The following is an 11,578-nucleotide window of genomic DNA, read 5'->3' on the forward strand; positions in this document are numbered from 1 at the left end:
AAGTTATGCTAACTGTAGGAAAATAGATACAACTAGAAAAAATCATATGACATGAATTAAATCGATCTCAGAAAGACAAACATCAAGTTTTCTCCCATTTATTGATCTTACACTTCACACACAAAATCATGTCTGTACTGATGACATGAGAGTTAAGTGAGATGGAGGAACCGGGGACTAATGGAAGAAGGGGAGAGGGGCTGGAGAGATGGCGCAGTGGTTAAGAGCACTGACCACTCTTCCAGAGGTCCCACGTGGCAGCTCACAACTGTAAATCTAGTTGCAGGGAACGTGACATCCATGGCAAAACACCAATGCACATAAAATAAAAATTAATTAATTAAATAAAAAGAAAGAACAAGAAGGAGAAAGGAAGGGTAGTCAAGTATGGGAGGAATGTGCTCAAAGTATATATCATACACATGGCCTTTTATAACCTTTTATAATGATTTTTAAAAATATAAAATAAGAATTTTTTTTTTTTTTTTTTTTTTTTTTTGGTTTTTCGAGACAAGGTTTCTCTGTGGTTTTGGAGCCTGTCCTGGAACTAGCTCTTTTTTTTGGTTTTTTTGAGTCAGGGTTTCTCTGTGGTTTTGGAGCCTGTCCTGGAACTAGCTCTGTACACCAGGCTGGTCTCAAACTCACAGAGATCCGCCTGCCTCTGCCTCCCGAGTGCTGGGGTTAAAGGCGTGCACCACCACCGCCCGGCTAAAATAAGAAAATTTTAAACATTAAACATTTGACACATTCACATAAGTGTAGACCACATAAGATTATACACTATTCTTAAATATTTCCTAAAAATCCTTTAAAAGGTTTTAAGGATTTTTTAAAAATGTATTTGTGCCAGGTGGTGGTGGCACACACCTTTAATCCCAGCACTCAGGAAGCAGAGGCAGGCAGATCTCAAGTTCAAGGGCAGCCTGGTTTACAAAGTGAGCTCCAGGACAGCCAGGACTACTACACAGAGAAACCCTATCTCAAAAAACAAAAGAACAAAAAAAAAAGAAAAGTTGATTTGCATGAGTGTATGTTTGCAGGAGTTTATGTGTACCATTGTGTGCAGGAACTCACAGAAGCCAAGAGGTTGCCAGATTCCCTGGAGCAGGAGTTACAGGCAGTTGTAAGCCACCACATGGGTGCTGGAAACTAAACCTAGGTCCTCTGCAAAAAATACACTTAACCACTGAGCCATGTCTCCAGCCCCAAAGATCTAGCTTATTTTTTCCTTTATGTGTATATGTATGTGAGCCTGAGTATATGTATGTGTGCCATTTGCAGACAATTGCTCTGACAGGCCAGAAGAGGCATCAGATCCCCTGGAACTGGCGCCACAGGCAGTTGTAAGACACCCAGTGTGGATGCTACCTTACTCAGAGCAAACCCAAGACCACTGCAAGAGTACCAAGTGCTCTTAACCACTGAGCCATCTCTCCAGCCTTAGTAAAGTTTTCATGTCATAGGAACTGTGAAAGCCATGTTGTACAGAAATAGACATTTTGGTTAAAATTTTCCTATTAATTTAAATGTATAACTAATTTATATACTAAAAATAAAGATGAAATAGGCCTAAGGATGTAGTTCAGTTGGTCAAAGTATTTGTCTAGCAGGCACAAGGCCCTGGGTTCAATCCCTAGCATGGAATAAAGTAGGTATTATAATCTTGCCTGTAACCTCAACACTGGGAAGGCAGAGACAGAACAAAAGTTCAAGGTTACATATGAGTTTTAGAATGAGACTGTCTCAAAAGATAACACAAATCCCCTCTTTATACATTGTTTGTAGCAGTTAACTCTGCCACAGGTCAACTCTAGGGGGAAAAATAATTTCCATCTATGAATTCAAAAACTTAATTATTTGAAAAACATGATGCACTAATTACCATGCTATATTGATAAAGTATAATCTAAAATTAACCTTTGTAAATCTGCAGTAGTAAACATACTAAGATGTTCATGGTAGTCAATGCAGAAAATGGTAGAGCATCTAAATATTTCATGATTCTTTTAACTAGAACATTAGAAGCCAATATTCAACTCAAGTACTGTGGGTCAGAAGTCATCTTAGACCAAAGGTAAGTAGCAGTCACTGAGTCAAGCCAAGTTACACATTACCTCAGTCTCAAAGCAAACAGCTCACTTGACAAGCAAAAGCTACTATGTTCTTTGGCAGGTCAAAGAGATAAGGAAGCTTGTTTTTGCTTTTTTTGAGAAGCGGTCTCATATAGCACAGGCTGGCCCCACACTCACTATATAGCAAAAAATGGCCTTGAATTCCTGATCCTCTTGCCTCTATCTCAGACTGTTAGAATTAACTGAATTGTACTACCATCAGCAAATGTGTTCATTTAATATGTGGGATTGATCTAAGGTTGGAAGGAGGAACCGCCACAAAAGGAAAGGAAGAATAAGTGCAAACATTTTCCATCTATAGAGTACCTACCCACAACAATGCTGTTTTCCTATCTTCCCCAAGATTTTCCTAATTATGAAAAAGTATATTAAGGACATTTAAAGAATAAAATTGTGAGCAAATACCTAGTAGGCTTTTATTCACAAAATACATAATAGCTGTATAATTAATTGATATAAATGAAAATTCTTTCTTAACTCTATAAGTGAAATTACCATTTATATCTTCCAATAGGATCCCAGAATCCAGGCCTTGAAAGTTTACAGGGTCCTTCAGTTGCCTGTTTGTAGAAGCTATAGAACTTGAGCATCATCTCATTTGTTGGCTGAAATGATCCTATGGGAAACAAACATTAAATACAGATCACTTGGGACTGTCACTTATAACATAAAGCTGTGTATTAGCTTAGCCACACCACACTAGAAGTGGTTTTCTTTTTTGGTTTGATTTATTCAGATAGAGTCTTAACACTGTAGCTCAGGCTTGCCTGGAACTGCTATGTAGGCCGAAATTCAGATAATTTATTTCAACCTGAAAAACATCAGGTATTAGTCGTTTTCCTTTGATTTCAGAAAGTTCTTAAACTTTAATATTTTTTTTTGTTCTTTTGTTTGGTTGGGTTTTTTGTTGTTGTTGTTGTTTTGTTTTGTTGGTTTTTTTGGTTTTTCGAGACAGGGTTTCTCTGTAGCTTTGGCACCTGTCCTGGAACTCCCTTTGTAGACCAGGCTGGCCTCGAACTCATAGAAATCCACGTACCTCTGCCTCCCAAGTGCTGGGATTAAAGGTGTGCACCACCACTGCCTGACAAGTTTAAACTTTTAAGAACAGTATCAGTTCAATAAATAAATTAGCAACCATTTTATAAATGCAACTGAAATAACCAGTTTACTGAAATATTAAACTAAAAAGAAATATATGAAGAACTGTTTTCAAAAAAAATGTGTCCAAAATTAGAGGTAGAAATGAAAAATGTTATATATTATTATTATTATTATTATTATTATTATTATTAACCAAAGTTCACACTAACTGGCTCTCCCAAAGTCCTTTATCTAGTGGAAACTTAAAATCTGGCCAACAAGTTAATATTTACTGTTAAAATTTTAGTGACCAGGGTAAACATGCAAGTTTTTCTCTTATGCTGCTTGGTTTCCCTGTAGACTGGGCTGGCCTGGAATTTACCATGTAACCCCACTGCTCATCCCATTCTTATCTTCAAAAGTCACATGCCTACTCTGGTTATTAGAGTTATACTTTGCATAATGAGTTACTATTCATTTTAATATATTTGTTTTTATGTTTCAAACATTTTAACATTTTTATATTTAAAATCCTCAAATTATAAGTTACAATATTCAGTAAAAGCCATACATATAAATGTTAAAATCTGTATTGCAAAGAAATATTAATAATGGCATAAGAAGTTTCATGACCAGCCGGCACGCCTTTAATACCAGCACTAGGGAGGCAGAGGCAGGCGGATCTCTATGAGTTCGATACCAGCCTGGTCTACAAGAGCTAGTTCCAGGACAGGCTCCAAAGCCACAGAGAAACCCTGTCTCGAAAACCCCCCCCCCAAAAAAAGAAGAAGTTTCATGACCTGTTATTAAATAGGAAAAGGAAGAAAACATCTTTAAAAGGCCACAAACAGACAGGTGGTGGTGGCGGCGCACGCCTTTAATACCAGCACTTGGGGGCAGAGGCAGGCGGATCTCTGTGAGTTCGAGGCCAGCCTGGTCTACAAGAGCTAGTGCCAGGACAGGCTCTAAAGCTACACTGAAAAACCCTGTCTCAAAAAACCAAAATGAATAAATAAATAAATAAATAAATAAATAAATAAATAAATAAATAAGTAAGTAAGTAAGTAAGTAAAAGGTCATAAACAGCCATGCAATGGTGGTTCATACTTTTAATCCCAACACTCAGGAGGCAGAAGCAGGTGGATCTATGTGAGTTCGAGGCCAGCCTGGTCTACAGATCGAGTTTCAGGACAGCCAAGGATGTTACATAGAGAAACCCTGACTCACAAAAGAAAAAGACCATAAACAGGGGCTGGAGAGATTGCTCAGCAGCCAAGAGTACTGGCTGCTCTTACAAAGACCCTTGGTTCGATTCCCAACACCCATATGGCAACTCACAACCATCTGTAACTCTGATACCATGTTCTAGCCTCCATGGGCACCAGACAGGTACACAGAGGCATACAAGCATGCAGAACAGTAAAACACATTAAAGAAAAAAAAAAAAACAGATACAATAAGACCTAAATGAGTGTGTGAGTGTGTGTGTGTGTGTGTGTGTGTGTAAATAGTACAGTATACCAAGTGAGAATACCTTGGGAAGGAGAGGCAAAAGGATTACAGACAAAGGCCAGAATAGGATAACCAGGGGTTACACAGTAAATTCCAGGCCAACCCAGTCTACAGAGGAACAGTTTATCTCCTACCAAGGAGTACAACACAATATGCATGAAAATGTTACAAGGGGATGTTGCTGGATAGTAGGTAGGTATACAGATTATTATTTCATTTTCCTTTTCCTGTTAAAAGAAACTCAGTGCTGTCTCTGGACTGACAGCTGGGGAACCTGCATAGGACCAAACTAGGTCCTCAGAATGTGGGTGACAGTTCTGTGACTTGGACAGTCTGCGGGTCTGCTGGCAGTGGGACCAGGATTTATCCCTAGAGCATGAACTAGCTTTTTGGAGCCCATTTCCTATAGAGGGATACTTTGCTCAGCCTCTGATACAGCGGGGAGGTGCTTGGTCCTGCTAGACTTTGTTGACTCCCCGTGGGAGGCCATATCCTTTCTGAGGAGTGGATGCAGGATTGGGTGGGGAGTAGGTGGGAGAGTAGGTAGGGGGATGGGATGAGGGGAGGGAGGGGAGCTGTGATTGGTATGTAAAATGAAAAAAAAAACTTTTGAATAAAAAAGTATTTGACAGAAAAAAATAAATCTCAGGGTTGTTTGTTTTGGTTTTTATGCGTGTGTGTCTGTGGGTATCTGAAAGTGAGTGTAGGTTTCTGCAGTAAGATCCCCTGAAGCTAGAGTCACATGCCAGGAATTTGTGAACCTCCTGCTATGCTTGCTGGGAACTAAACTCAGGTCTCCAGAAGAGCAACAAGGCTCTTAACTGCTGAGCCATCTCTCCATCATACTGCTCATTACTTTTAAAAATGAAAATAGTTATAAAAACAATAATTATAAAGGTAGTTTAAAGATAATAGATTATATATCAAGTATTACATGAAGTAATCAAAAGCTAATAGAATTTTTTTAACTAGAAATTACAACATATACAAATTGAAAACTGGTAGTTCAGGTTTGGCCAAGAGTATATAATTAATTCCGAAATCACAGTAATAACTACCTATATAATATATGAACATTTAGGAGTATTTCTTAGGCACAGTATTTCAACAAGATAGTTATTCTTGATATAGCAAAGAATAAAAATAGAAAAACCACAGTTAAAATGAGTTAATAACTCAAATGTAAATTTAAAATTTCAAAAACAGTAAAAGGGGCAGGGTGGTGAGACAACTGAGCACATCTAAGGCACCTGTAACCACGATACCATGGAAAGAGAAAATTAACTCCCGTAAGTTGTCCTCTGACCTCCACACGTGTGCACTAACACACATACACACACAAAATAAATGTGATAAAAAATTTTAATTAAACAACTATCTCATTCTTCAGTAAGCTAACAAAATGTACAAGTTTATTAGCTTAAGTAAACTGTACATATTATAAGAGATATAAACAAAACTGAAAACATACACTGAATATACTACATATACGGCAGCATTACTTCTGTCCTAAAGACACTCCTAGGACATATATAACATATGTATTTGAAATATTATCTAATGCCAGGTGATGGTGGCATATGCCTTTAATCCCTGCACTTGGGAGGCAGAGGCAGAAGGATCTCAGTGGGTTCCAGGCCAGCCTGGTCTACAAAGCGAGTTCCACAACACCAAGGTCTGTTACACAGAGAAAATCTGTCTTGAAAAACCAAAAAATCAAAGGTTCTATCAAACACATATTTTATGTAACTCATTAACTTGGATTTGTTTGTAACTTTTATTTGTGCTCCTGTGTATATGCATATGCATGTCAGTACTTGTGGAGGCCAGAAGAGACCATCGCGTCCCCTAGAGCTGGTGGGATGGGTACTAGAAAACAAACTTGAGTCCTCTGAAAAAGCAGCAAGTACTCTTAACCACTGAACCATCTCTCCAAACCCTCATTACTTTAGGCTTTAAATAAAAATTAGGCAATAAATAGCAAAAGCCACAAGATCTCACCGCAAAATTATTCCAAGCCAACCGAACAATTTATAAAAGGACTGGAGATGTAGCACAACGGTAGAGAACTTGCTTAGGAGGATCAAGGTCCAAGGTTCAATCCCTAATACTGCCAATAAATAAACAAGCAATAAATTAAAATATTATAAGCCAGTCATGGTAAAGGATACCTATAATCCCAAAATTTAGGAGGCAGGAGAAAGAGGATCTCCCAAACTTAAGGCCAGCCTGAGCCTACCTAGTAAGTTTTTGTCTCAAAAAACAAAAAATGAAAAAACTACAAAAATACCTGTCACAAGGGCCATTTAACACGTTTATCTTAATTTTACAATACTTTGGTTCGTGTGTGTGTGTGTGTTTTAAACAAGATCTTGCTATGTAGCCCAAACTGGCTGGCCTGAAATCCATTATCTATACATGTATCCAGTCTGTGTGTGTGCGTGTGTGTGTGTGTCTTAATAGTGAGTAGAATGTAAAATAATAAAGTAGGAAGGATTGAAAGATCAGGTCTAGCTTATCAATTTTCAAAAAATTATAAAATGAATAGCTTAGAAAAGTGAACATACGGCAGGCGGGGGTGGCACACACTTTTAATCCCAGCATTTGGGAAGCAGAGGCAAGTGGATCTCTGTGAGTTCAAGGCCAGCCTGGTCTACAGCATGAGTTCTATGACAGTCAGGGCTACACAGAGAAACCCTGTCTCAAAATACCAAAAAAAAAAAAAAAAAAAAAAATTACTTACATAAAACCCTTAAATCATACTTTCCTGTAAATGTTCTTTTTTTTTTTTTGGTTTTTCGAGACAGGGTTTCTCTGTGGCTTTGGAGTCTGTCCTGGAACTAGCTCTGTAGACCAGGCTGGTCTTGAACTGAGAGAGATTCGCCTGCCTCTGCCTCCCGAGTGCTGGGATTAAAGGCGTGCGCCACCATCGCCCGGCTTCCTGTAAATTTTCTTAATTGAACATTTAAAATATCAATATCTAATTAATTCCTATATTATTTCCTTTTTTGTTTTTTGATAGGGTCACCTTATGCAGATCAGACTGGCCTCAAACTCAGAGATTCACCTGACTTTGCCTCTGATGTACCAAGATTAAAGGTGTGTGCCACCACACTGGGCTTATTATTACTTTCCTTCATTTAGCTTATTTGTACGTATCCTTTAGTTTTCCATGTATTCTCCTCCAATACAATGTTAAAGGTATACAATAAAACACCACTGAACCGGGCTGGAGAGATGGCTCAGAGGTTAAGAGCACTGACTGCTCTTTCTAGAGGCCCTGAGTTCAATTCCCAGCAACCACATGGCAGTTTATAACCATCTATAATGAGATCTGTTGCCTTCCTCTGGTGTGCAAGCAACAGTCAGACAGAACACTGTAAACATAATAAATAAGTAAACCTTAAAAAAAAAAACAAAACAGCGAGCCTAGACCTTGTACACACTAGGCAAGTACTCCACTACTGAGCAAGTACTCCAGCCCTCTTATTCCTCCAAAGAAGCCGGGATTACAACCTGTGCCACTGTTTTGGAGGTGTGCATGACCTGAATCGGGCTTTGTACATAGTAACGCATGCCCTACAAGCTTTCAGAAGTGTACTTGAAGAGTTTTTATTGAAATGAACTATGCTGACTTTCATTACTTGGCCAAAAGATGATAAATGAAATGTGAGAAAATATGAAATACTATAGTAATATAGGAATGCTATGTTTGTCTTGGCTTACAAACCTAGCACACATAACAATGCTTAAGATAATTTTTAACTTATTATAAAATATAAATTATAATGCAAATGGATATGAATGTAAAAGGTGAAAGTCTCCATTCTGGAGCTTCTCTTAGAATAGAAAGAAAAATAAAACTTAGTAATGGAAAATATTCCTTAACACTAGTCAGAGAAAATTACAAAAACTTTTGCAAATTGTTAACAGGACACATACGAAGAAAACCGTATCTAGGCACATCATAGTCAAAATAATCATTTTATACGTGAATATATTTGTTCTTTCCTCATGTTTCATATCAAAAGTTTCTAATGGTTTGAATTACACACTTTTGAGTGATGTAGCTCACCCCAGATTTTTTAAACATACCCAAATTCACAGTTATTAAGAGGACTTCTTTTCAACGACATAAACTACTTAAATAGTACATTCACCTTTGGCCTCAAAGATGGGGGTAATTAACGCACATTCAATACCATCCTTTCAATTACACGCCTTTTAATGACTGAATGGGAGGGGGCGCTAAATAAGGTAAACGAAAACCAGCTGAGAGGCTTTAAGGGGAAGCCAAGTGCACTTACCATTTTTCGGCAAACTCTGGATCACCTTCACGGCCGCCTCAAACCTGGTTTCATACACCGATCTTGTGTCCGCCATCTCCAGCTGCCAGTACCGGCCCCGGTCCCAAGGTCTGTCCGCGGGAATCAGACAGCAGCAGCAGCACCAGCTTTCCCAAGAGCCTGCATGAAACTGAACACCGAGCGCAGCCGCGGATTAAGATAGCCCGAAGTCAGGAGGCCGGGGAGGGCAGCTAGCTGGTCAAGTCCCCTTTGCCCAGACCAATCAAGGCCACACCGACCAAGGTGGCCTGTTCCTTCCTCCTTCGTGGGGCGTGACTAAGAGAACATCCCAGCCAACAAAAATAGCAAAACAACTCACCGAGAGGAAGAGCATCTCTAGCAGCAGGCCTTGGGGGTTGCGCCGCCGGTAACAGCGGACCCTTTCTCCCACCCGGATGCTGCGGGCCGACCAGCCACACCCCCCATTCCGGAGAAGTCGTTCAGTCGGGGGGCACCCTCCCCACAGCCCCGCCCCGGAGTCACCGGGGGACCCACTAGCCGCCGCCGCCGCCGCGGAGCAGCAAACCCCACCCACCCGCTCCGCCGCCGCGGTGACGCGGACTGGAGGTGCTCGGAGAAGAGGCCCGGCGCTGGCGGGGTGGTCAGCGGAGGGCCCTGTGCTTGTTTATGTTCCGGCTGGGAGGACCGAGGCTGATGACGCGCTAGGATTCTACGCCGGGTCCCAAAGGTGCCCCCAGGATACCGCTAGTGTTTATTAAAAAAAAAAAAGTTCGCGGTCCTCAAGGCTCGGGTTAAACTCTGGAGGGTATTGAGTCACAACAAAGTTCGCTTCAAAACTTCCTTTTTGCCACTTAATCTCTGTGACCTAGGGGAAGTCGCTCGGCCTCCCCGGCGGATTTACACCGCACTGAAGGGCAGAAAAGGGGATTAAGAACAAGGATGGAGGTGCTTAGCACAAGACTGCGACGGCTTCCACCGAAGGGTGGCCGGGGAGCGAGCAAAGATGAGCGGCGGTCGCCTGCTACTCAGGTCCTCTGCCACCCACTCCTCACGCCCACCTCCTGCCCGGCCAGGGGCTAGGGCTGGAGAAGAAGCGCGCGTGGGACCTCAGTCCCCGCGTTGTCGGCACTGGGAAAGCTCGCAGGGACGTGGGGTGCTGTGCCCGGAAATCTCAAGGACGCCCTATTGGACGCGTCATTTTCGTCGGTTTAGGATGGGTTGGGAGGGTTACTCGTACAATCTATTTGCGAACCATAAGTCAACTCTTCCCTTGGAGCCGCGGTGTCGGCATTTACCTTGATATAGCCAAATGACTGGCAAGGCCTGTCCGCCTTGTCTCGACGCCTGCCCCTCACCTTGCCCCGCGGGCTTATGGGAACTGTAGTCCCCCGGCGCTTCCGGCCATCTTCCTCCTGTTCCGGTTCGGTATCTCATTGTAGCCCACCCTCCCCGTGTCTGGCGGAAGTGCCTTTCTTCCGGGTTTCGTTTGGGAGATTTTTCCGAAGCGCATCGTGTACTGGGAGCAAAAAGGAATATCGGTAATTTCTCTGACAGGCGTATTCCCTGACAGCAGGTTGAGGTTGGTGTTGCGAACAGTGTCACCTGAAGAGTTCTCTCAGGGCTCATTTCCCCCGTACTCGAAAGTGGCCAGGTGTTAAGTAACCCAGAAAAAATATAGGGCTCACTGATAAACCAGAAGACAAAACGTTCTTGAGAGTAAGCGCAGGCATCGGGAGAGAATCGCTGACGAGTGCCTCACCACCTACGTCTGTCTGTTATTTGGCAAATATCATTTGATGTCCTCCAGAAGCACTGTAGGCTGTTTACAAATGAGGAAATGTAAGTTGACTTGCCCAAGGTCCTGAAATTTAAGCTGAGTGTAAATCAAACCATAAAATCTGCAATAAGTTAGAATTTCGTAATCGTGGGAAAGGAAGACACAAGTTTTCTAACTTTCTCGAGATAAGATAGCTTTGTGTGTTTAATACCTTTAGCCTTACCTGCCCTTTTTTTGGAGTGAGGTGCTTCTCAGTCCTAGGCTACTCAGTTATTCATAAACATAAGGATTTGGGTGGCCAGGCAGTGGAGGCACACACCTTTAATCCAGCCCTGGGGCGGCAGAGGCGGACGGCTCTCTGTGAGTTCAAGGCCAGCCTGTTCTACAGAGTGAGTTCCAGGACAGGCCTCAGAAAGCTACAGAGAAACCCTGTCTTGAAAAGCAAAACAAACCCCCCCCCCCAAAAAAAGGAGGGTTGGGTGTTTATTTTTAATACTTCATTTTGACAACTGTTAATTACACTTTTGTAATAAGCCGCCCTGCCAGTTCTGCTGACCTTTAGATAATAATAACTGAATGTTTTGCCGGTGATTGCACTGAATTTTATTGTATGGTTGTATGAATTTCCAGTTATAGAATAACATAAGGATAAAGGAAATTGATATTTATTTAGGTAAAAGATGTTTAAAGTAGTTTTCCTTTGCCAAGAAGTAGAAGCAAGCTAAGTGTCTACCAACAAGTGGATTTTTTAATGTGGTACATATACATGG

The 11,578-nt window shown here is 41.3% G+C and overlaps 1 protein-coding gene across 3 annotated transcripts in view; it reads right to left on the bottom strand.

The window, feature by feature from the left end:
- Acbd5 (acyl-CoA binding domain containing 5) overlaps positions 1-10,417 on the bottom strand; it is a 36,565-nt gene extending 26,148 nt beyond the window's left edge. For 2 of the 3 annotated variants that reach the window (XM_057787310.1, XM_057787309.1), the window contains exons 1-3: positions 9,390-9,565; positions 9,032-9,200; positions 2,628-2,748 (exon numbers count right to left, since the gene is read on the bottom strand). In XM_057787310.1, coding sequence (XP_057643293.1) covers positions 2,628-2,748; positions 9,032-9,200; positions 9,390-9,404 — 305 coding nt within the window. In that variant the 5' untranslated portion in view covers positions 9,405-9,565. Of the gene's footprint in view, positions 1-2,627; positions 2,749-9,031; positions 9,201-9,389; positions 9,566-10,326 lie in introns of those variants that run through there. The other variant, XM_057787311.1, reaches the window with a different exon arrangement.
- Between the last annotated feature and the right edge of the window lie 1,161 nt (positions 10,418-11,578).

This window comes from Chionomys nivalis, chromosome 13 (genome assembly GCF_950005125.1).
Source record: "Chionomys nivalis chromosome 13, mChiNiv1.1, whole genome shotgun sequence".
NCBI lineage: Eukaryota > Metazoa > Chordata > Mammalia > Rodentia > Cricetidae > Chionomys > Chionomys nivalis.